General features: G+C 33.9%; 4 protein-coding genes across 4 annotated transcripts; 1 reads left to right on the top strand and 3 right to left on the bottom strand.

Annotated features, from left to right (window-relative positions):
* Positions 1–9: 9 nt before the first annotated feature.
* On the top strand, positions 10–4,544 carry LOC130800522 (protein STAY-GREEN homolog, chloroplastic-like). The gene is made up of 4 exons (XM_057664110.1): positions 10–368; positions 466–639; positions 774–941; positions 3,788–4,544. The coding sequence occupies exons 1-4, from the start codon at positions 237–239 to the stop codon at positions 4,178–4,180; spliced, it is 867 nt and encodes a 288-aa protein (XP_057520093.1). The 5' UTR covers positions 10–236; the 3' UTR covers positions 4,181–4,544.
* Positions 4,545–4,989: 445 nt separating this feature from the next.
* On the bottom strand, positions 4,990–14,103 carry LOC130800520 (B-type cell cycle switch protein ccs52A-like). Its single transcript, XM_057664105.1, has 10 exons — positions 13,379–14,103; positions 12,882–13,004; positions 12,616–12,720; positions 12,299–12,478; positions 12,068–12,130; positions 11,788–11,982; positions 7,707–7,808; positions 7,560–7,622; positions 7,356–7,424; positions 4,990–5,473 (listed from the first exon to the last, which is right to left on the bottom strand). Exons 1-10 carry the CDS (start codon positions 13,922–13,924, stop codon positions 5,420–5,422), a joined length of 1,500 nt encoding a protein of 499 aa, XP_057520088.1. The 5' UTR covers positions 13,925–14,103; the 3' UTR covers positions 4,990–5,419.
* Positions 14,104–18,385: 4,282 nt separating this feature from the next.
* Positions 18,386–19,072, bottom strand: LOC130799236 (uncharacterized). The gene has a single exon (XM_057662342.1). It carries the CDS (start codon positions 19,070–19,072, stop codon positions 18,386–18,388), a length of 687 nt encoding a protein of 228 aa, XP_057518325.1.
* A 2,159-nt stretch (positions 19,073–21,231) lies between these two features.
* Positions 21,232–24,453, bottom strand: LOC130800519 (GDSL esterase/lipase At1g33811-like). The gene is made up of 3 exons (XM_057664104.1): positions 24,202–24,453; positions 22,808–23,054; positions 21,232–21,618 (listed from the first exon to the last, which is right to left on the bottom strand). Exons 1-3 carry the CDS (start codon positions 24,430–24,432, stop codon positions 21,404–21,406), a joined length of 693 nt encoding a protein of 230 aa, XP_057520087.1. The 5' UTR covers positions 24,433–24,453; the 3' UTR covers positions 21,232–21,403.
* Between the last annotated feature and the right edge of the window lie 553 nt (positions 24,454–25,006).

Below are 25,006 nucleotides of genomic sequence, written 5' to 3'. Positions count from 1 at the left end.
CCTCAAGAGAATACCATAGAACTAGAAGTACTTTTGTCCCTACTCTACACGCATTTTTTTCATTTTCTTCCTTTTCCTTCCTTTCAAAACCAGTCTACCAATGATTCTTTATATACATTTTTTCAAGATTCCTCTGCTACAAATACTCAAATCTTAATATATTCTGTTGAATCTGTTCTACCACATTCAAATCTTCAAATTTGAGTATAAATAATCATAATAGAATAGTTTTTTTAATGATGACCGCTCTTACTGCCTCTATGTTACTTCCATCCAAGTTAAAACCTTCAATTCATGATGGTAAATTCTCTCCTTTTCCCTCTACAAGCAGCAGATCTCCTTCTAAGAAATCGCAATTTAATTTTCCTGTAAGTTTTCCTTTTTTCCCCTTTTTTTGGTGGGAAAACAGGATAAATTGATTGATTTTAGGGTTTTTGCGACTAACTATGAAGTATTATTAACTAGGTGATGAGATTGTTTGGGCCAGCAATATTTGAAGCATCAAAGTTGAAAGTGTTGTTATTGGGAACGGATGAAGAAAAACACCCTCCAAAGCTGCCCAGAACTTATACTCTTACTCATAGCGATTTCACCGCGAACCTCACTTTGGCTGTCTCTCAAACTATAAACAATTCTCAGGTTACCATTTCTTTGATCTTATTAGCCATTTAAATAGAAATAGCTGTCTCGTAGTCGTAGTTGTACAATTACAGTGTCTTGTGTAAATCAATTTTGTTCCAACAAATTGATTGACATTGAATTTGGGTTTGCAGCTACAGGGATGGGCCAATAAATTTTATAGAGACGAGGTGGTTGCAGAGTGGAAGAAAGTGAAAGGAAAGATGTCTTTACATGTTCATTGTCATATAAGTGGTGGCCATTTCTTTTTGAACTTGTTTGCTCCTTTGCGTCACTACATCTTTTGCAAGGAACTCCCTGTGGTAATCTCTACATCTCTTTCTCTTTATACTTCTTTAGGGTCGTGTTTTGAAGTAAGTAATTCATTTTAATTATAGATTTCAATTACAAATTTATAAATGAAGAATTGCAGAATGAAAAAGGTTTGAGCAATAATTTTCAAATTCTTGGACATGTGAAATTCGGCAAGTTGGTACAGTGTTCCTACTTCCTTACTTGAAGTTTGGAACATGTACATGTTTATATTACTTCTTCGTGGCTATTTTCAAGCCAGAATTTTGTAAAGACTAAAGAGTGACTTTAGCTTTATTTGTTTTTATCTGTTCCATGTGATGTTGGGTATATGAGCGTATTTTTGGAGGACAGGAGGACAGTGATATAGTGGGGTTTTTAAATCAAATAATAGCATGTGAAATAAATGGATGCTACAATGGGCCATTAGAAGATATTTTCTGTGCTCTGATTTTTCTATTTTATTTTGGTATGAAATTAATTTTATTTGGTAATTTGTGGGAGAATAAAACAAAAAAAATGGGTGAAAACAATGTGTGAATGTGATGAAAAGAAAGATCGAGTTTGTGGATATGTGCATGTCCACAAATAGAAATGTAGCAAATTTAGTGGGGCGTTACAAATAGAATATTTAATAAACTAAGAGTATAGTCGATGTTTGCATTGAGGCAATAGTAGTCATTTGAGTCATTGATATTAGGGTCGTGTTTGGATAATTGTACTCTACTTTATGTCTTTTTTAGGTTTTATGTGTACTTTTTCTTTTCTGTCAAGTATATATGAATAGATTTGAAAGGAAAAAGCCAATTACAATCTTAGAGCTAGAAAAGCTAAAACAAACGATTACCCAAACAAGAGGGCGAAACCAAAACATGACCAACAGAGCAAACAATATTTCTAATGTAACCATGATTTATGGAAACCACTAGCAACTCTTAATATAGTAGTATCACTAAATCTTTGATGTAATAGTCTTTCCTTTAAAGTGACTGGTTTCGCTGCATCTAAATGACACCATATTTTAGACCAAGCAGCAAAAAGGAGCTTTGCTTTCGCAGTTTTCGTCATTTTCATCTTTGTCATAAATTGTACCACTTCATCAAACTTATTGTTCTCTAGCCTCGATGTAAGGAAATGGAAAACTTTGACTTTGATATCAACTGCATTGTCACAAAGGAAGAAAAGGTCCATGATGTTCAATTTCTCCTCAAGCAACAAAAGAAAACAAGCTTTAGGCCTAGCAAAATTTTCTTCGAGATTCAAGAAGTGTAAATAGGAGGGGAAAGAGTGAAGGGATCTGTACCTTTGATGTAGTAAGCATAAACCCATTTCACCCACAACTCATCTTTTTTTGCAATGAAATTCCAGAAATGCTTCACAATGGAAACCTTATTACAGACTACAATCGTTGTCAAATTTTGTCCCTCCCATTAACGTATGGTAGGCAATTGAACTCGGGAAATAAATGCCTTTCCGGAGTTAGCACCCTTCTCCGCCAAAATTAAAAACCTGCAATGATCATCCATTCCTATCAACAATGTTTTTGGGAGGTAGAAGATTTGAGCCAAGGAATTCACAATGCCTCCAATTGCACTTTTAAAAAGTTGCACCGATCTCTGGGGCTTTGTTACCACCTATCCTATCAAGACCAGCTTTCACTTCATCTACAGTTAGAGGCTGAATATGCATCCTCATGTCCTGCATATCGAGTTGAGGGTCACACGTCACCACAACAGTGTCTAAGCCAAGGTTTTTATAGACGAGCCTAGAAGCTTATAGTAAAAAGTTACATATTTCAATCTCAACATCTTTTTTGGTCTGAAAGAATGGTACCATGGTCATCAATCAACATCAATACAATTATGAACCACGCCAGAGTTTATTTGGTAAAATTTTGGAAAAAAAGTTTTATTTTCATCTCCAAGATTAATCCACGAAATCCTGGCTTTTTGGGCCTAATTCCTTTCTTCAAGGTTCAAAGCTGAGATCTACATTATGTTTCCACTGCAAGAAGCGCAAGATCATTTAGGCTATGGACAATTTTTATCCTCAAGATTAAGCTTCGCCTTCCACTTACTAATGTTAGAACAGCTGCTGCAAAATGAGCAGTATGGAGGATCTATAGTCTACGCTTAATATGATGCAACTTGGCCTCAATCCCACTCAAAGCAGACCCATCATAAACTCTTCCACTTTTCCTCAACGTTGGGCATAAAAAGGCATGCCTACATGTTGGACTTGGAGCCATGGTCAAGCTTGGTCTATTTGGTGGCTCAATATTGATGCACTTAAAACTATTGACTAATTATAAGGGTTTTTTTTGATTCGGTCAATTTCCAGATGAATGTGATTCCTCATGTTTTCTTTACAAATGAGCCAGTGAAGTTGCGTACTCAACTAAAGAGTTGTTTGGTAGATAAAAACCAAGTTTTGGGAATGGTAACGAGTTAACTATATCCCTTAATTGTTGGTTGGAATGGTTAAAAGAATAAGTGAATGACCCATTCTCCTAATTTGTTACTGTTCATCACTGGTAACAGATTCAAAGGGTAGAGAAAAACTGGGAAGAATATGACGATGAGTTTCTGGATTGAATTCGACTGATAAGATTGTTCTTTAATTCCTGAGCCTCAATTTCACTCGATTTGCAGCCTCACATTTCTTGCTCAAGTTTTCCGAGCCCTTTATATATTAATCCACAAACTTGTTGCCATTGTTATTTAAGTAAAGACTAACTTTGGAAATCTATTTAGAACTATTTTTGGTTGAGCCTCAATTTCACTTCTGATAGGTCTTATTACAATATGTTATTATTACTAAATTCTAAATAGAATAAGGTTGTGTTGAAATGAGACAGGTACTGAATGCATTTGTGCATGGAGACCAAAACTTGTTCATGAACTATCCAGAATTAGAGGATGCTTTAGTATGGGTATATTTCCATTCAAATATTCCAGATTTTAACAAAGTAGAGTGTTGGGGCCCACTAAAGGAAGCTATGGACCCCACTTCAAAAACTAAGAACAACCAGATGATGATGATGAACAAGAATCAAGATCAAGATGAAGAAGCAGAAATAACAAGGAACTCAAAATGGGAAATGATAGAGCCTTGCACGGAACCATGCAGTTGTTGTTATCCACCTACAACTTTGATTCCGTGGACTCCTTCACTATCACAAACAGATGAACAGCAGAAGCAAGAACAGCTTCCTGATGATGTGTCGATTCCGTCGACTGGGTCCCACTAAAAATAATTTCATTAATCTTGATTTTATTTGTATATAACATGATTACATAGACCAATTACATTCTTGGTAATTATATTTAGTACTGCCAAGAAATGTGTAGAACAAAGGAAGCTGGTCCCACATCTTGGAGCCTAGAGGTTTCTATTTTTGTCAAAATCAGTCATGGTCCTGGGTCCATGCCTGTTGGTTTAGGTATTATGTTTAGGATTTTCGACTTTTGTAAATATGTTGAATGGTTTTTAGAGTGCCACCAAGCAAATTTAATGCTTTCAAATTCAAATACAAATTATTGTGTAGTGAAATGTGATGTGAAATTTAATGTTATATGATGTCACTTTAGTAAATTTTCAGTCCTTTAATTTACGTGTTCTCTATAGTAAAAGTTGAAGTTGGATAAGTCGTGTTTATATTGTGTCACTTTAGTATATTTTGAGAGAGGGCCTATGGCTCGTGCATGTCGTTGGCGAAGGCTTGGGCAATGAAAATTCGCGGTTGCCCGATCGACTTGGATTGCTTAGCAACAAGCACGTTAAACTTTGTCAATTTGAGGGAGCTTGCCGATCAAGCTATTTAGCCTGAGGCCTAGAAAGATGCCGTTTGGCCTTTTCTCCACAGTTTTCATCTCTTCTCCTTTACAAATGCTTTGAACCATTGACAATGCTTTGCACAAGCTCTTTGGTTCTTCCTTAGAGTTCCAATGGCTCGAAAATGGCATGACACGTGCAACAAGGATGAAACACCTAAAAACATTTTAAACTCGCAACTCGATACAAATAACATAGAATCTCAAGGGATACACAACATAATGATGATATATGAACCAACGGGGATATATATATGCATAAAATATGACATGACAAAAAGCACAACAGAATGACTGTTTTATTTACACAGGATTATGTAATTTTGTTAACTACAACAATGCATAATGCGCCCCCTTATAAACATAGTAACTCCCATTTCTATACATTTAACTAAAAATATAAGAGCATTTTACACATACTACTACAACAAAATCTTTGATTCCCATTTCTATACATTTAACTAAAAATATAAGAGCCACTCAGGCGTTTGGCAAACATTGCATGACTAGCCAGAAGCAGAACTATTTGTCGGCATTCTTCATTTCTTATGAAACCTTGTATGTAGAATTTGAAGAGACGAGAGGTCTCTTGTTGCTGATCAATACACTGTTTAAGCATACAGCGAAAGTAGGAGCAGCCGGATAGGTATACATGTCTATCGAATTCGCGTTCTTCCAAGAGAGTGAAATCCAACCTCAGTGTCCGTGTTCTGCATGCATACATCAGTCATATTTAGATATAGAAACAGTGGAAAATAGAAACACTGGCAAACTTCATTAAACACATAACAGAATGATATGATACTATAACTCATGGTATGGCTAAAGTACATCCATGCTGCCGCACCCAACACAAAGGATTGATAAGGGATGGTAGCAGAATGAAGTGAGATGATATCGGCAAGGCAGTGGCAATAAAAAAAGAATTTGAAATAATTTGTCAAAAACTTTTCGTAACCAACAACCATATAAATTTTTTTTTTCAAATATCATGTTTGTGGAGGTAACCTTACCGATTCATAAAATCTATAAGCTTTAATGTGAACTTTAAATTTTATTTTCTAAAGGACTAAAAAAATTTGATGTGCGAGACTGTAACGACCTCAAAACAATAGCCCATATTCTAATAATTGTTTAGTTAAAGCTATTTAGCCCATGTATGAACAACGTCTCATAGTAGAATCGTCTAACATTAGAATTTGTGTTTTCTAAAATATATATATAATGAAAAGTTAACGAAAAAATATGCTATTTGGCAGGGTGTATGTTTGTTTTTTGGTTTGGTTCAAACAAAATCAACCAAACTAAAATTGATTTCTAATTTTTAAATCCAAATCAAAACAAAAAGTTTACTAAACTAAATGAAAACAAACCGAATTACACTCTTAAAAAACCAAATCAAACAATAAAACCCAATTTAACTCGATCAAATATAAAAAGTTGTAATTTACTAAATCTCAAATAAATGATGAAAAGTTTGAAATACCAAAAACTTCAAAATTCATAGCATCATGAAACATCTAACTTGCATCCATACAATCATCAACTATATGGCTCATTTATAAACTCCAAAAATAGACCGGTAATAAGAGCATATGAAGTACAAATCAAATCAAATAAGACCCGCTTACTGTCAGCAAATATAAAAAGAACTCGTATGCTGTGACTTATCCCCAAAATAATAAACCACCAAACCATAACAAACATTGCAAGTTAAATTATTACTGGTTCTGGCCTGCTGGGCTCAAATTCAACACCTTAGATTTGAGACTTAAAAGCAGAACTTAACTAAAACTCCCATGTTGTAAAGAATGAAGACTCCTAAAAGGCCTAATTCCCAAGATGCTCTGTTTAATTCAACTAGATCCATCATAAATTTCATCTGAAACTAATATTTTCAATTTCTGGCAGATATTGATCTATCCATACTCAAATCTCCCCACATTCAATGTCATGATGCATGAACCTGATTTCAGCCACAATTGAAGAAAATAACAAGCAGAAACAAAGGAGAGGAGAACAGAGAACAGAGAGGAGACGGAATAATGAAAATAGAGGGAGGAGATACAACTCTATTATGAGCTTCATAGTTGTGGCTTCTCCCTTATTTTATTTTTGTAAAGTTGATTAGACAGGTATTTCCAATGAATTGGCCGAACAATTATCGAATGTATCTTCATTCAAGAAAGGAAAAACTGCTAATAATAAATCAATCTTTGCTTCATCCGCTGAAAATAAACTCACATATTGGACATGATTGCTCAAAATAAATTCACATATTGTTTATAGCCTTCTTCAAACCTAATTTGTAAGTCAATCAATTAGGAATAAACAATAGGTGAATTTATTTTCTGCAATTATACCCAATAAGTGGGTTTATCAAAAAATAAATTGGGTTTATTTTCAAGGGATCGAGCAAATGTTGGACTTGGTTCATCAATGACAATTTTGCCTTTAAAATTTGTCTTGATCACATAAAGCAATCCAATGGGGAAAAATTGATTAGTCCCATAACATTCAGTGTTAATGTGCTAACAAAGAAAACAACTTCATTTGCTACTGATTGAAAACAGTAACTATCGCATAGCTCACCTGAGATTTTGAAGACGGGAAGACACTCCAAAATCTGAGTGTTTCATCTCCGGCTCCAGTTACAATGTTCTGGAAGCAAAAAATTATCAAAAGATTTCAAAAAATATAATAAAATCTATGGCATTAATGACTTGACACATGGCCAAATTTGTATATCCAAATTTAGCCCCTGCACATTTAAACAGTTAGCCAGTAAAAAATTACCTGTCCATCTGGTGAAACTGCAAGATAGAGAACCCTATATGCATGGCCTGTAAGTGTAGCCAGCTGTGATACAACAAAGAACAGTTCAGAATGTAGAGTGGCATTCACAATCAAATTAGAAGTTGATGAACATGGCATTAAAAATACCTTTGACATGGTAGGATATCTCCAAACAATTATTTGGTTTTGGGAGTAACCATGTGTGCTTACAAGTTCATTGACATTTTTGGACCACACAAGATTACAAACCTGCATAATAGATATTGCTAAATCATTGAAACTATTGTAATGCATAGATCAGAAATGAAATCAATCTGTGGAAAATTAACAGCCCAAGATCAGGCTGTAATGCACAATAATTACTGTTTTTTTAGGTATACAATAGATATTGTGAAAATGATAGAGAACACAGACAATCGTATTTGGGCTTCTAACGGAGGTGAGAGGACACAAACAAAAGCAGAAAATATTGTAAGGATCTATGCATTTTATCTGAAATATATATATGAACAGCATCAAGCAAGAAAGATCAGAGTTCATATAAAAAAAAGACATGAGTTTGAAATTTGAAAGTGGATCCCCTTTACTCGAATACACCAAAAAGGCCAAGTTGCAGCCAATACTAACACACTACATTTTAAAACTTGCAGCTCACTCTGTCTCCACTTCTCTATCTTGTTTTATAAGTGAAGTTTCAAAGTGATATTTTCAAGGAGTTCAGAAAAATCATAGCAAACTGGCACCCAGCCTCAGCAAAGTTTCCATATTCGCATTTCTGTTTCACAAATTCTTGTGAGAGACGGTCTCTTTGAGAGAAGATCTCTAATTGAGTCGATGCATTATATATTTTTTAAAATATTGTAAATTGACATTAAGAATTATGCAAGTCGACATTTAAAATATTGAAAGTAGCCATTAAAGATACGGTAAGTAAGCATTAAGGATAATGTAAGTAGGCATTAAGAATACGATAAGTAGACATTAATCTTTAATGGATTGAGCTTGAGATACGTCTCTCAAAGAGACGGTCTCTCAAGAGACTTGCTGTTTCTGTTTTCTCTTGTCTTTTCCTTTGGCTAAGAATCAAGTCATGGATCATTTCGTTTCAAAACAAGTTGAGGAGAAAGATTGGGATCCCTTAAAGGTAGCAAGGAATGACATACATGGGTTCATCTAAATGCGAACCAAGTTGTTTAAGTTAATAATGGTGACGAAGAAAAAAAGAGATGGATGTGATGGTAAGCTAGATGATGAAAAAGAAAAGATCAATGGATGGAAAAGGAGAAACAAATAACAACGTATGGAGATACATAAAGAAAGAATCTGGTAACTTAATGAGTACTCTTTTAGTCTCCAGTCCATATTCATGAAATTTTTTCACAAGGTGTTATAGACTGTAATAGCCATGGATGATTTAGAAAAGCTAATAGGTAGTATTAGTAGTAAAGTAAAGCAACAATGATAGAGAAATGTGTGAATAGATGAACTTCAATGTCAAATCAAGAATGTAGATAAATGAATGTGTAATTGAATGTAAATGCAAATCGTACGATGAAATGTAACCTAAAAAGATTACAATCATAATACAAGCTTTCGAGAGGCTTGTAGCTCTCCAATATGAGTCAAGCAACTCATGCCAAATCAATCACAAAATGAATACATGAATTCTCCTACCGTTCTCCTATTTATACTCCTTTCTCTCTAAATCTTATTCCTCCAATTAACTAATCACCAGTTATTATTTACTAAGTAATTCCTATATTACCCCTATTAAACCATTTATGACACCATATGGCCTCAGGATGAGGTGAGATTAATACACAAAATCCAAGATTTCAGAGGATACTTTTCCCATAAAATCCTACTTCATTTCCGTCATCAATTATCCTGATCAAGTAGAAAACACAGTAGTTTTAAAGAGTGGTCATTAAACATATCTTAAGCTTGCAATTTCTATCTAATACTTCCGTCAAAAAGAAATGTATGTTCCAAGTACAAGCCAATGTACAAATAATTATGTAAACTTTGCTTCCATGAAGAATAGAAAATAAAAGAATAATGCAAAAAAATCTTGAGTTTATCATGTAATTCACCAAGGAATACAAATAGAGAAAGTAAAATTGTAGTTTGAGGTGTTGCATCATGTTTTCTCTCAGCCTCTAATGGTCCAACCTTAACAATGTGTTTGGATAGCAAATTAGGAGAGAAAAGAAAGAAAGGAAAGGGGAAGGAAAGGAAGGGAAAGGAAGGAGAGGGGTAAGAAAGGGGAGTACACCTTGTTTGTGTAGAAGTGAAGGAAAAAGAAAGGAAATTGAGTGTTTTCCCTCCAGATCTTTCCACTAATGGAGAGATTGTATTCTTAACAAAAATGGAGATTGTATTCTTAACAAAAATTGTCTATATTTTCCCTCCATCCCTCCGAATCTCTCTCCTTCTTTTCCCTCCATTTCCCTCTATCCAAATATAGCGTAAAGGTATACATCCTTATTTCTTTTCTCATGCTCATGAACCAAGTGATAGGGAAATAACATGTTATTGACCTCTTTCAGGAAAGAAAGGAGGTTTGTACCCCTTCATAGAGGTGAAAAATACCATCAAGAAGGCAACTTGTCATAGGGGATTTTTGATGGAGGGCAAGGCAAAATTTGTTGCATCTTGTCAGAGTGACAAGGAGAAACAAAGAGAAGAAATATGGTGTTAGTCGGGATGAAGAGAGGTGAGATGACGGAAGAGCAATATACAAGGTAGAGTAAGAGTTGAAGGAAAGAAACATAAGTCTTCTCTTGCATTTAATGATTTTTTTCCATCACAATGATACCTCATATTGAAATTTTTACGGATATAATCTACAACCATGATATCCTGGGATTATTTTCTTTAAAGGGCCCATTCAAATCCGAAAATATAAATTTTTTAACACTATTAACTGTCCTGACCATAATGTCTTCTTCATAATAGTAGTTTTCTCCTCATTTACTCCATCATAGAGCGTGAATTTTGTTTCTTATTTCCACTTTACTCCCTCCATACTGCAATATCTTCAATGATGTTTCCAAAACTTCCCATTCACAGTCACATTAAACCTTCTCTTTCTCCATCCTGATTCTTTCTTCTAGTTTGACTCAGCATGATGCATCCTCACACTTTCACGTAATTATATCTAAGCCCACATTAATCTTGTTCTCAACGAAAATTTCAAATGTGTAGTTCTTAAGATGAAAAGAGCATTGACAATAATCTACAGGTATTTAAACTAGGGCATTAAGCTTACAATCTGCCATTTGCATTGAAAGGGCTGTTTGTTCTAAGGTGCATAGGTGCATGCTATGTTGCTAACAACAAATAAATTATGCAACTTTTTCTGAAAAAAGATTTATGGGTTCCTTTGTGTTATATATCAATCCATATCTATCAAGAATCTTATGGAAAATAACCATGTAGTTGAAAACCTTTGATTAAGCTAATAATGGAAACTTAGATCATATTTCCTCCTTACAACACAAATGAGGTCACTATACTGTACAAGAAAACAGGAGTATCATCAGATATTTCTAACAAAACACCTATCACCCTCCCCTCCCTTGTCACTACCTCTCCTTTAGAACCGCTGAGAAAAAAACAAAGGTATATATAAAATGACCTTTATGTGGTAAATATCATCTATACATGTTCTAATAGCTTCTCAAATCCTTGCTAGCACCAATACTAGTTTTTGACCATTGAGAACCAGTGAAATTTATTTCATACCATGCGCAAATTGTTATCCTGTTTCATAGCATAAAATAATTTACTAGGGCTTTTACATAAATCTACATCCTAGACGCTTCATAATGTGAAACTCTGGCCATTCTGTGACAGCCCACAATATAATGCCGGAAAAACTTGGTTTTTAATAATAAAGCTTCCATTTATTGAATTAACACAGAAAAAAATCGCCAATAAATCTAAAGGATGGCTTTCCAAGCGATATGGTAAAAAAGGAAAATTTTCTGAAATGTTCGCCTATTGAAAGACACATAAAGCTTTAACACCTGCTAGCCAAAGTTCAAAATGAAGCACACTGAAATCTATTAGAATATTGAACTTTGAAAACCTGTTACTACATAAAACACTTCAATAACACTGATAAGAGAAGAAATACTTGACCTAAAAATTTATTTAGAGAAATGACGTACATGTAAAATGGCATAGAACTAATATAAGAGCAAAGTAAATGTGGAAAGCTAACCTGGCTACCAGTGTCCATACATCCCAACTGTGAATTAGTAGTTGTATTCCAAAAACGGATGCACCGATCAGCCGTACCACCTCCTGATGCAAGAAGCCCATGTAAGTGGGGAGACCAAGCAATTGCTTTAACTGCCGCTGTATGCTCAGAATACCTTAATACAGGTTGAGTGGAATGTTGGTTCCACACAAAAAGCTGAAGAACAAAACTCACATTATTAGTAATTTGTGGTACAAGCTGAAACAATTAATACAAGAAACATGTAGCTTAAGAGACTCACTCTATTGTCATTTCCTCCTGATGCTAGCTCACGATTATCATATGACCACTTCAGACCACAAACCTAAAAGTAAAGTTAGTTATAATCAGGTTTATTATGAGGAAGAAACGTATCAGCCCATCATAGATTGAAAGTCACAAAACGTCAAAGGCTGTAAGACAAGTCAAAGAATTATATTTAGAACGAGCAACAAAACCAGGATGCTTAAGAGTGAAGTACTTCAATACAAACCTCTGACTTGTGTCCAGTTAATTTACTGACATAATCTTCCTGAGCACGTACATCTCTAAGGAATATATTTTTATCTCGGCTACCAGAAGCCAGCACAGATGAACTCCACGCCACAGCGCCCACACGCAAACGATGACCATCCATAGTCCGAATCCTTTTAGAACGAGAAACATCCCAAATCTGAATAAGCATTTTCACATATCAATGATATGAATACTGTTATGTAAAATAAATCTATATATAGTCATTAAGTCAAAATTGGACATAAATGTTTTGAACGGAAACAAAAAGATCAAGTTAAAACACGCATTTATTACTTGAACTTTGCCATTGTTTGTACCAACCGCCAAATGCGTACCACGTTGAGCCCATCCCACTGAACAAACACTGTCATCGATACCCACGTCACATAATTTGGTCACCTACACATACAACATTCCGATTGAGGCCACAAAAAAGATCATCAAAATACTCCATACAAGAAAAACATCCAACATAGACAAAGAACCCTATAATGGAATCCTTCATCATTCGCAAAACAAACAAAAATATGCCTAAAAAAGATGAAATATTCACAACTTACCTTACTACTGCAAGCATTCCACAAGTATACACAATTTGCTAATCCCACAGATAGTACATTGTGCGAAGACCAATCTACCAAGTTCAAATAAAAATCATCCTGCAAGGATGGTGCATCCAATACCTAATACAGAAAATTATCAATATCATCAAAATTTCATTAACAAAACTTCAAAAAACTACCAATCCCCTGAAAATAATGCCACATTCCGATTTCCAATCAAATCCAACCACCTAAATGACAAGAAACAACCATCAAAGATGCAATTTCTTAAATATCAATCACTTCAAGCCCTAAAACCTAGAATCAATACAACAATCAGACAAAATAAAATTAAAGCCAATTCTAGATTTTTAGTCTGTAAATCATTAATTTGCTTCACAATAGACAAAATTAACCCATACCCAAGATCAATAAACACTTTTAAAGTCAATCAAACACTCAATAATACAACAAAATTACACCAATGATTTGACAATGAAAAAAATGAACTTTACCTTATAAGGTGACCTGGGTACTTTCCTGGCAATCTTAGCCGGTCTATAAGTAACACCCGGAAGAGCATCATCAGGCCCGAAAGGCATCAACGAGGGCAATGGCCGTTTAGTTTCGGACTTAAACCGGAAAATATTCCGGTTAGGTAGACCTTTATCAGGAGTACCGGGGAAGAAGCACCCAGCGTCAGGCCCAAAAAGGGCCGCCCGAAGAAGGGAAGTATAAGTACTGTTAGATTCTTCTCTTGTCCCATCGGGTTGCTTATTACTCTGAGGAGAAGAAGAAAAAGAAGAAGAAGGGCTAACATTGAAAAGGGAGAAATTGGATGAACTTCTAGAAGGAATAAACCTATCACTCAAGATGGTTCTAGAAGGAGAAGGGTAGTGATGTGAATTGATCATTCGATCGATGGTGCGAGATGGGGTAATTGGACCATCTACCATATTATCAAGTGAAAGAGAAGGACGAGCAACTTTAGATGGGTAGTTGATAAGTAATGGTGGTTTTGAAGATTGTAATGGGGGAAGAGAAGTGAGATCTTCCGCCATTGAAGAAGATTTAAGAAGAAAAAGGATGAAGATTTAGATTTGATAGAAGGAATTAGATGGGATTTAAGAGAGAGAAAAAGAGATGAAGATGATAGTAAGAAGATCTACACCATGTGAGAGAAATAAACTGTTGGTGAAGTGGCTCTTAAGTTTCCCGGGAAAATTAGGGCTTCTATGATGTGCTTTGCGGGAAATTCTTTACAAGTTTTGGTACTTGGGATTTAAAAGGATTGTTCTTTTGTTTTTGGGATAAGATGGGCCCATTCTTAACTAAGGTTACCTAGTGGTGATTTGTTTCCTATTTTTTTGGGAAAATATTACCAAATTTATTTATTTATTTAATTATTTATTTATTTTATTTATTTAATTATTTTATTTCTATTTAATAATCACAAGGTGAAATTGTCAAAAATAAATTAATTTTTACTCAATCTGCTGAAAATAAATCTAATTAATATTTATTTTTAAATAAACCCACCAATCGATATAATTGCTAAAAATAAACTTAACTATTGTTTATTTCTGATTGTATAATTAACAAAAAAAACTTTGAAGATGATTATAAATAATGATAAATTTTTTATTAAGACCGTATCACCATGAGATAACTTGATATGGGCTGACTGATAACCGGTTTCTAGCACGTCGTTAATACGAAGAACCAAGTTATACAAACAATATTTATAATCACCCTGATACTACTACAACGAGTGTAATGGTAAGTCGGGGGTCGAACCACAAGGACAAGGGATGCTAGACTAAAGACTTGGTGTGGGAAGGTTATATGGAAGGTTGGTTGGTGGGTGAACTTAACTAATAACAAGAAGAAGAAGCGAAACTCTACAATGAAAGACAAGTGGGGAGTAGACTATGTCCACCCTAGGATGGTTTATTGGAAATAAAGATAAGCTAGGTCAAGGGAGTTCGAATGATAATCAATCAAGACACTCTAGATATCGAGAGGAAGTTGGTGACCCTATAACCCACACGAACGACCTATAATCGCCCTATGTCTCTCTAGGAATGGCAGGACAAGATTCGAATCGAATATCTATCAACAACCATTATCAATCTCAACCTTAATCCTAAACATTGAAGACAAGACCAAACCTAAGGTTTCTCTAACCTAAAACCCCTAAAGAAACTATTCTAACATACTAGAGGTAAAAGCAATAAACAAGGAAAGCATTAAAGGAATTGAAGAACATGAAAGCATTAAATCTAAACTAAGAAAGCATTAAATGAAAGCATTAAAGGGAAGCATTAGAAAAAAGCAATAAATACATCAAAGCATTAAAGAAATAAACTTACATAAATGAAGTGACATGAAAGTAAATGAAAGCATGAATGAAGAACTACAAATCCATATTAAGGCAAAAACTAAAGAAAGCATTAAAGGAGTTGATGTTCTAAAATGAGGCACAAAGGCACTCAAACTAGGCATGGGGTTTATTCAGATACAAGGGGGTATTTATAAGCTAAGGAACAAAAGGGGTAAAAATCCCTAAAAGCCCTCGAGAATAAACTTACGAAGAAAACAAGTCGTGTAGAAAAAGACCCCTATTCGGCCGAATTGAGGTGTCATTCGACCGAATAGGGCTTCATTCGCCATTTCCAGCATGTTTCAGCACATCTCCTTGAAGTTCTAAGCCCATTCGCCCCAATCACTTCCCATTTGCCCGAATGTAGCTTTGATTCGGCCGAATGGTTTCTTTACTTGGCCTATTTTCGTCTTTTGAAGCTTTGGATGCCTTCCGGACTTTGCGGGGACCTTGAGGAAGACTTGGAATGCTCGGGAAAACTTCGGTGCGCGTGTCTAATCTTCGATCAAAGCATCTAAGTCTCGTACGCAACGTAAAATACCTTGAAATCTCCGAAAATACCCGAAATTACCTCAAAACACCATGGAGACAAGAACAAGGTAAAATCATGCGTAAAGTGTGTAAAACGCATTTAAAACGCGAGACTCGAAACTACAATGAGGAGATAAATGTGCTCTACAAACTAGCACATCACTGACCTAATTTTTATTTTTCTTAAAAATTAATAAAAAATATAGTTTTTATTTAGTTATCTACTGTGTAAGTTTAACTTAACTAATTTTATTTTAAATATAAAATGTTTGAGCTGCTTGTATACCTATTAGATGGGTTTATTTAAAAATAAATAAAAAGTGAGTTTATTTTCACTAGATCAAGCAAAAATCAATTTATTATTGACAATTTCCCTTAATCACGATTATTGATTAATTAACAAAAAATAATCTAAATTTTGAGGGTTATTTCACTGAAAATGTACTTCAAACTAATAAAATGTTATAGTCTATATGATGAATTATCAATATGTTCATTCACTAACCATGTCATAAATTAGATACTTTAGTCAATCAGAATTAGTCATGACTAGGGGTGTTCATTAGCCATGAAATTTTATGTTCAGCTATATTTTTATTTGATGACAATAATTAATAATTTTTCTTTTAATCTTTTTTTAGTATATATATGATCTGTTCGCTATATTTTTTCCTTCAAACTCTCATGTAAGGAGTGGGAGAAGCGAAGGGAAAGCAAGATGACAATGGGAGAGGGATAAGATATGGCGAGGAAGAGGAGGTGTCGAGGGGATGAGGGAGGACAGGGTGACAGTGGGGAGGCCGGGTGGGGTGATAGTTATTTAACTTTTTTTAAATTTTTTTACAGAAAATTAAAAATAAATTGAATTATTCTTTTTTTCTTTTTCCTTAAGTTTTATTATTTGATGGTGTCATTTTTAAGGTGGTTTTATTTTTAAAATTTTTTTGTCCTTAGTATTTATCTTTCTAACAATTTCATTTCATCTCTTAAAAAATTATCTCCATTTACACAACTAAAAACTTTGATTTTCAAAAAACACTAATTCAAGCGATATGAAAGGTGAATTAAACCTAGATATAGAAGAGGTAACTTTATTTCTAAAATCTTTATTAACATGGTCTTTTAAAATTTCGGACACCACTGTCTCGTTTTTAAAATGTTTTATACTCCCTCCGAACCAAATAAATAGTCCCATTTCCTTATTTGGCAAAACCTTTTTAATAGTCCCATTTCTATTTTTGGCAATCTTTTTTTACTTAAATACCCTTAGTTCACACACGTAATTACGAATTTACCCCCGTAAACCCTACTAACCTAAAATAATTAACAATATAACCCAACATCAATCATCTTAATCGTTCCCTCCCTTTTATAATTCCCCTATTTACTCGGAATCCCTACCTCTCCCTCCCTCTCTCTCATCTTCATCCTCAACCTCTGTATAACTCTTCCTCTTCTTCAATGATCTTCATCTTCATCCCCAAGAATACCTTGGTTTACGGTTTATTATCTTCATCTTCAATTTTTTTCCACCATCTTCGTCTTCTTCGAAACCCTAATACTTTTAGGGGTTTTTTAAATCTGGGTTTTTTCTTCACTTTTCTGGGTTTTTTCGAACATGGCGTCACCAACGTCTTGTCTTTCTTGTTTGTCTTCGTCCCAAGAAAGTGATCCTACGATTGGATCTCCTAACCCATGGTTCGATTTCTACAATCGCCTACCTGCATCGTCTACGACTTCTGATTAAACGGATCCTAACTGGGGAAGAAGTATAACTTCTGAAGATGAAGAAATACAGGGTATGTTTGATTTACAACTGGATCTTCAAGATCTATACATTGAGAACTTGTTCCCTTCCTCAGATGAAGAATCATTGGATGATGATGAATTGCTGTCTGATATAGATGTTCGAGGCCCATTTTCTCGTATGGATACATCTTTCCTCTATGACTAATGATGATTTTGTTTATGTGGTATGTATGGTATGCATGTCTTTCGTGTTCTGTTTTTGTTGCCCTATGATTTTTTTTTTTTGAGGGTAAACAATTGATTATAGCTACAAAATCCCTAAATCCATTCATTTTGCCACCAATCTAGGGTTTTCAGTTCATAAGCCACCAAACATTATGTTTAGGAGGCTATGTTCTTACCAGATGTAGGAGGCAATTAGTATGGGATTTGGGTTATCTGTGATGAGTTCAAATTGTTTTCTGAGATGAATTTGTTTTTCATTTTGTTTTTGAAGCCATCAATAAATTGTTATATGACATTTCGTTCTAAATGTTTACGGCTAAACATCTCCCCTATTTAATTTCTACATCGTGTTTAGACCTAAACATTTACCTAACAATGTAACCCAAAAGTGAGTACAAAAGGTAACCCAAAAGTATACTCATGTGTATCATATTTACATGTTCCTGGTGTTCATGCTGGTGCTGCTTCTGTTAATGTAGTTGTGTCTTTTGTTGGTGCTGTTGCTTCATTTATTGCTGGAATATATGTTGCTGCTTCTGTTGTTGCTTCTGTGTTTGCTCTTGTTAAATGAAGTTGATGGAAAACTGCTTTGTCTTTGATCCCCAAGTAAAATAAAATGACCTCAAATGTAGTTTCATCCACCTTTGTGTCCAGATATCTTAGTGCCTCGTAAATTGTTTCCTGCTGTACCCCCAAACAATGTGGGAGTCTCCCTTCCCTTTTCAAGTTTTGCTTTGCTCATGTGTGGAATGTCATAATCCATACCACTTAGTTTCTTAATAACCTCAATTTTACATGCCTGTAGTGTGATCCATACATTCTTTAGTGCATTTGGTGTCAGATTGTCAAATGCTGTAGTCACTGCGTTAACTAATTGTGCATAGTTGTATGCTGATTTTTGATGCTGTAAAGATTGTATTGACCTAAAGAACCCTAAGTCAAGCACATTCATATCCGGTGAGTTAGGAGATTGTTGCACTAAGTGGAAGTTAAATCCATCAAGTGTTGCCACCTCTCTAAACACCTCATCATCATCTAAAATGTGTGGTTTAGCATTTTCCTGTTGAATGAAAATTGTTTTGCTTAAATGTGGTGGCCATTTAATTCTAATTGCTGGTAGTATCTTGTGCACAATCATGTCTCTTGTGTGATCTTTAGTGATTGATTGTATTGGTTTGGTCTCTGGCTCTCCTCTTTTCCTGTTTTTTGAACTCCTTTGTGCTGCCACTTCATGTGTGAAAGGAAAAATGCCTATCTTTCCATCAAAAATCATCTCACCTTCACTAGAAAAGATTGGTCTTGCAACGGCACACATAAACATGATCTTGGGGATAAATCTTTTAGATTAGATTTCTCTATGTGGCTCTATTTCATCTTGAGTTAGATAAAATGTTTGTTGTGTCCTTGTAATATAAAACAACTTTTCATCAATGTGGACTACATTTGACATTTCATTAAATGTGAAGTTGCTTGTTTTCTCATCTAAAATGCAACTACTAAGACAAAAAATTAACCTGTCGAGTTTATTTTTGTCTGTAAGTAACGGTTTGATTGCGTTGGTGTGCTTTCGAAAGTACCTTTTTTTTTCATCTGCATACTGTGGTGTGGCTAACTCCCATGGCCCTTGACAGTGATCTTAAAGTTGTCTTCTTCACTTTTTCAATTGATTTGAATTTGTTTTCATCAAAGGGGATTGATGCCCTTCCTTTGGTCCATGTCTTCTTATTGTTGACATTAATTGGAACTTCATTTTTTTTTGATCCTGAATCTGTCTCCATATCCTTCCGATTGTCCTCCTATGCAAATCATACTTCTTCGCAATTTCATTGATGAACCCATGTTGTGGCTTCCCATTACTGTTTAGTGACGTTAAAAGCTCATGCATTATTTGAGTCTTAGTAAAATTATCTACATCTTTTTTTTTTACCCATTGTATATACTTAATTGAAGGTGGTGGAAATTAATTGAAGCTGCTGATATCTTCACTTAATGCTGTCTTATATACATTTACTGATGCTTGGTGGTTTTTGTTGTTGTATGGGCGCAATTTTTTTTAAGTTTGGCGCCATTCCACTTAATTTTTTGTTTTCCCTTTACTGTGTTACTAATTGTCAACTCATTGGATTGATGGCTTCTTTTTATTACTGTATTTATCTTCCAGTTTCATTGTTGGCTTCTTTTCATCAGTGTTACAATCTTCCAGTTTCATGGATGGCTTCTGTTGATCAGTTTATTTTTCTTCCAGTGTCATTGATGGCTTCTTTTCAAAATCAAAACATTTAGATTTTTTGTAGTTATTTAATTAATTTTGAACACTAAATGCATACCGTGTTTGTTTTTTTATAAATCTGAAGTCAACGAAAGATTTAATATCCGCATGCGCATGTGGGGAGAGGGTTGCTCGTTTTCAATTGCCGTTCAAAAAACGTTGAAGAAATCAAGGAAGAATTCAAGACTTAGTTTATTTTATGATTTTGACGGTTTTTGTAATTTATTTGATGTAATTTTCTGTAATTTAAATTAAGTAGTTTAATGGTTGTTTAATTATAAAAATTTCGGAAATGTATTAATTTCAATTAAGTCTCAAACAATGTGAAACCCAATTTTCCCTCCAAAATTCATTTTATCTACTTTATTAAGCAAAAGGAGGGAATCATTAACAATTAATCCAATTACTTAAAAATACCCAACTACCACCTTTTTAATGGACCCCACACAACCCTTAATATCCTTGCCCAAGGAAATGAGACTAATTATTTGGTTCGGAGGGAGTATTACTTATTTATTATTGATTTTATTTAATTTGTTCATGTAAGAAATCTTGGAGGCTTTTGGTGTTGCAGGTGTAGATAATTTTTCGAGGTTATAGACTTTTAATTTATTAGATGAATTGCATGTTTGGACCGACAAAATAGCAAATTCAATTGGGTTTCATTTCAAATGTGCTTCTCATAAGAAGAAGCAAGCTAGGTCAATCTTTTGTCAGTATATATTTACGTTGTTATCGATATGACAAGTTCAGAAGGTAGTTGCATAACCTAAATAAAGCAGCTTGCCTAGGAACTAAATCTATGACAAGGGGTTGTCTGTTTATGATTGTTGGATATTATTATAAAGTTGGTGAAAACTATACAAGATATAAGTGATAGATGGTGGTACAACACGACACAACATTGTACTTGAGAAAATAAATTACTAGATGACAATTGAGATTATATTAGAAGGTTGATTTCTACTAGTATGCAACATGTCTTCATTATGACTCTTATAGTTAGACAAAATTATCTTGTGGTTTATACTATCATGAATTAAATATAAATATAAGACGAGCTACTAGACAATAAGAGATAATAGTAGGTCTCCTATATACAATATTGTCCACATATGGCAACTTAGCATAACTACATAATTCGGACAAAACAATTGGTATCCATTCAGTTTTTGCGAATATAGCCTCATGCTGTGTAATCAATACAACTTACAAAATCAACAATAAGAAGTAGTCATTAAGAATTCACATTTTTCTTTTCTTTTTCTGAGATATGTTGAGAGAATCAGAGAGCCAGAAATAGGAGAGCGAGAAATGAACATACGATTATAATGAAAAAAGTAATATATACCCTAACTGAGATTAAGACCCGATTCTCAACCATTACGCTCTTGTAAGCTCCTCGAGATTCATTGGGTAACAAAAGGAAGAGTCGTGGATGCATTGAGATATCCAATAACGATAGACATCTTCCGTAGGATGATATCCATCCCAAAATAAATGTTTATTCGAATCTGGACATGGATCTAACATCGGAACACATGCCAACTTTCCATTAAGCCAAGTTGTGCAACATGGATTGTTGACATCAAGAATCCCTACAATTAAATACATTATATGATCAATATTGTATTTAAATATATTGTACTATTTAATCAAATATTGTATTCAAAGTTTTTAAAGTTTATTGTATTTAAATATATATCCTATCTTGGTAAGTTTATTAAAAAAATTAAATATCTTGATAATTTATTGCTTGTTCTTGTTTTAGATAACTTATTAATTAATAATCCTAATGTTAAACATATGAGCTTTAGATATAACAAGTCTTACTAGAAATTAGAAAATTTGTTAAGGGTTTTTGGATTACTTTTCTAATCGATAGTTTAAAGTTTTGGTTTAAATTTTAAAAAGAATAGAATACCAATTATTATGGTTTGAATAAATTCGAATGTATATTGGCTTGTTTTAGAAATATATCTTTCTTATTCAATATTCAAAATATTAGCAATTGTTGAGGTTTTAAAGGCTTTGAGAAAGTCAAGTATTTTGAATATAAAATGCTCATCCGACTCTTAAAATGTAGGACTACAACAACCAGTTCAAAAACATTGTGAAGTATTCAAAAAAGCCAATAATTGAAGTTGTCAAGAAACCAACTCAATCAGAAGATTAAGCTAATAGTTAACGCCCTAAGATATGTTATACTTCCTCCGTTCTGAAATACTTGTTACATTTTGTTTTGGGCACTATTCATCATTCAAGCTTATTTTGTATATTGTGGCTAATATGTAAGTAAAAATATAGTCCAGTGGGATCTTGTTCGAATCGTCTAATCGTATACTTTCATAATATTAACTTTTTATAATTTTTAGAAGTGCATAAGTCAACATATAAAATGAACAAAATAACACATTAGATTGTGTAAAAAGTCAAATGTAGCAAGTATAATGGAACGGAGGAAGTATACTCTAACACGTGCCCTCACATGAGAGCCCTTTAAACTAGAAGTGTTAATACTATACATGCTCTCTTTATACCTGACACTAAATATTCTACTTTAAATAAGACGGGGTGGTTGAGATTGGAACCTGTGACCTCTTATCACACTGTCTCTAATACCATATCAAAAAAGACCAACTCAACCAAAAACTTAAGTTAATGGTTGAGACCTGAAATATGTTATATACTCTAACAAAAATTTGTTGAAGACCTAAGTTGTATATATCAAAATTTTTTTGGGGCTTTCTTTACACATATATAAGGTTAAAAACGCTTAATACATACCATATTTAGCAGGATTTAATACGGCATCATAGAAAGTATTATAACCACGCCCAAGGATAAAATGAGAGTTAGGTAGGTTGGAAGCCAATTTTTGGAGTGTTGAAGAAAGGAGATTGTTGAACTGAGATACGGCATCATTTATATCTTCATCACATGTTGCATTGTGAGCTCTTGTAAAAGTTGGTAGACAACCGATTGGACCTATGTCCATTATGATTATCTTTCTAACACCTACATCATACAACCTCTGCATATCAAACACCTCTAAACTATTATTAACTAGGTTAGTTTCGTGTGATACATGGTCATGATAATTATAATTATGATGATGAATTTTTGGAAGAATGTTTTATTTTTACGACAATGTGACACGTATAAGCAATTTTCAAATAAGTTGAAGTAGCGTCTTTTGTTCTAGTTGTATTTATAGATGTTAAGGAAAGAAACATATGACCGATGAATTACATTTTTTTAATTAGGCTAGAATTATTATGAATGCTAACATATTATCGAAAAAATACTAGGGGCATACACTCCATAAGACAAGAAGATACCATTCCAAAATCATATGTCCTTGGAAGGAAGGGAACTATTTCCAACATTACCCCTCACATGTTTGCAACATCATATTCAAAAACCATCTTTGGCTTTGATACCATGTTAAATTAGGTTGGACTTATTTTTAATGGCAACATATTATTGGGAAAATACGAGGTGCACACACTCCATAAGCCAAAAAGATATCATCCTAAAACCATATGGTGTTAGGAGGATTACCCACCAAGCATTATATGTAAGTTCAGAACCCACTATTTTAGTAATGTGGGATCTTCTTAACAAGTGATCAAACTATTCAATCCAACACTCCCCCTCACATATGAGCCACATCAAATCCAAGAACCACTTTGGCTCTGATACGATGTTAAATTAAGTTGGACGTGAATATCAGCTTATATATTATCAGAATAATACGAGTTGCACACATTCCATAAGCCAAGAAGATACCATTCCAAAATCATATGACCATGGGAAGAAGGGCTCCAATGACTTACAAAGTGTGCACACCATTTTTAATACATCAATGTGGGATAAACCTTCCCAACAAAAGTAATATTTTAAGGTTTTTCTGATGCTGTTATATAATTACATTTGCGGTATGTTTGACTGTTATTTATCATCATCATTTCCAATATATCTCGCTCATAAAAGCGACGACTAGAGTTTGGTGACAACTAGAAGACAGTAGACCAATATCGTTATCAAAAAGAGATAAGATTGCGGCCATAGAAACCCTTGACTATTTGATCATTAAAGTAATTAAAATACAAAAAGAATTTACTAACAAAATGATCAACACAATTTAAAAGCAATACTATGCATAAGGTGACCATTACCTTAAGTTGTTGAGAAAACTTATCAACCAAGAGTTGAGCGAATTGAGCGTGACTATATTGTTTACTTGAAAGATAAAGAGGATCAAAATAGTTTTGGATAAAGTCATTAGCACCAATACTTATAAGAAACATAGACTTTGATAAGTATTGAGAGAGCTCTCCTGTTTTATTCAAGATTGTAGCCAATTGAGATGTAATTGTGTGTTCAAACAACCCAATTTGTTCATCCATTGGTAAGCATTTTCCCTATTTAAATGGACATGAGATATGACACAAAAATTTATTACTATTAGAGAAAAAAATGGACCTAAGAATTCACAGAAACGTGAAACGTTAAATTCAGAATTCATCTTCAATTCGGATACGTTAATAGACTACACATATTGTTAGAGTATATAACATATCTTGAAAGGACGTGTGATGAATCACAAGACACTACAACATAATTTGTTTTTAGTGTGATATATTTAGCGATATTTAATTTAAATGTCGCTATTTCAAATTTCTAATAGTATACATAGAGGATTTAGTGACATTTATTAGACCCTTTAACAGCATAATTAAAAAGCACACTAAAGCTTTTTGGGACAAAGAATCTAGTGACATTTCTCACAAATACCACTATAGACTATGGTAACAATTACATATGTCACCAAAGACCAAATAAAGTGTCGCTAAATCACTTTATAGTGAAACTTAAAATAAATATCAATAATTATTACACTAAAACCAATGTCGCAAAAACTTAAATTTGTTGTAGTGAGGGCGTATTAGAATCTCAACTACCCCAAGGAATAAAGAGGGT

This window comes from Amaranthus tricolor, chromosome 14 (assembly GCF_026212465.1).
Source record: "Amaranthus tricolor cultivar Red isolate AtriRed21 chromosome 14, ASM2621246v1, whole genome shotgun sequence".
NCBI classification, from domain to species: domain Eukaryota; kingdom Viridiplantae; phylum Streptophyta; class Magnoliopsida; order Caryophyllales; family Amaranthaceae; genus Amaranthus; species Amaranthus tricolor.
The sequence above is the reverse complement of the archived record's forward strand: the minus strand, read 5'-3'. Positions and strand labels throughout refer to the sequence as shown.

Coding starts and splice junctions, on each gene's coding strand:
- LOC130800522 (XM_057664110.1), top strand. CDS start 237: ATGATGACCGCTCTTACTGCCTCTATGTTACTTCCATCCAAGTTAAAA. Junction 369..465: donor AATCGCAATTTAATTTTCCT/GTAAGTTTTCCT, acceptor ATTATTAACTAG/GTGATGAGATTGTTTGGGCC. Junction 942..3,787: donor TTTGCAAGGAACTCCCTGTG/GTAATCTCTACA, acceptor GAAATGAGACAG/GTACTGAATGCATTTGTGCA.
- LOC130800520 (XM_057664105.1), bottom strand. CDS start 13,924: ATGGCGGAAGATCTCACTTCTCTTCCCCCATTACAATCTTCAAAACCA. Junction 12,721..12,881: donor GGAATGCTTGCAGTAGTAAG/GTAAGTTGTGAA, acceptor TTGTATGTGTAG/GTGACCAAATTATGTGACGT. Junction 5,474..7,355: donor TCCCGTCTTCAAAATCTCAG/GTGAGCTATGCG, acceptor GTATGCATGCAG/AACACGGACACTGAGGTTGG.
- LOC130799236 (XM_057662342.1), bottom strand. CDS start 19,072: ATGTTTATGTGTGCCGTTGCAAGACCAATCTTTTCTAGTGAAGGTGAG.
- LOC130800519 (XM_057664104.1), bottom strand. CDS start 24,432: ATGGATGAACAAATTGGGTTGTTTGAACACACAATTACATCTCAATTG. Junction 23,055..24,201: donor AGTTTTCTCAACAACTTAAG/GTAATGGTCACC, acceptor TTTGATATGCAG/AGGTTGTATGATGTAGGTGT. Junction 21,619..22,807: donor ATTAAATCCTGCTAAATATG/GTATGTATTAAG, acceptor ATTTAATTGTAG/GGATTCTTGATGTCAACAAT.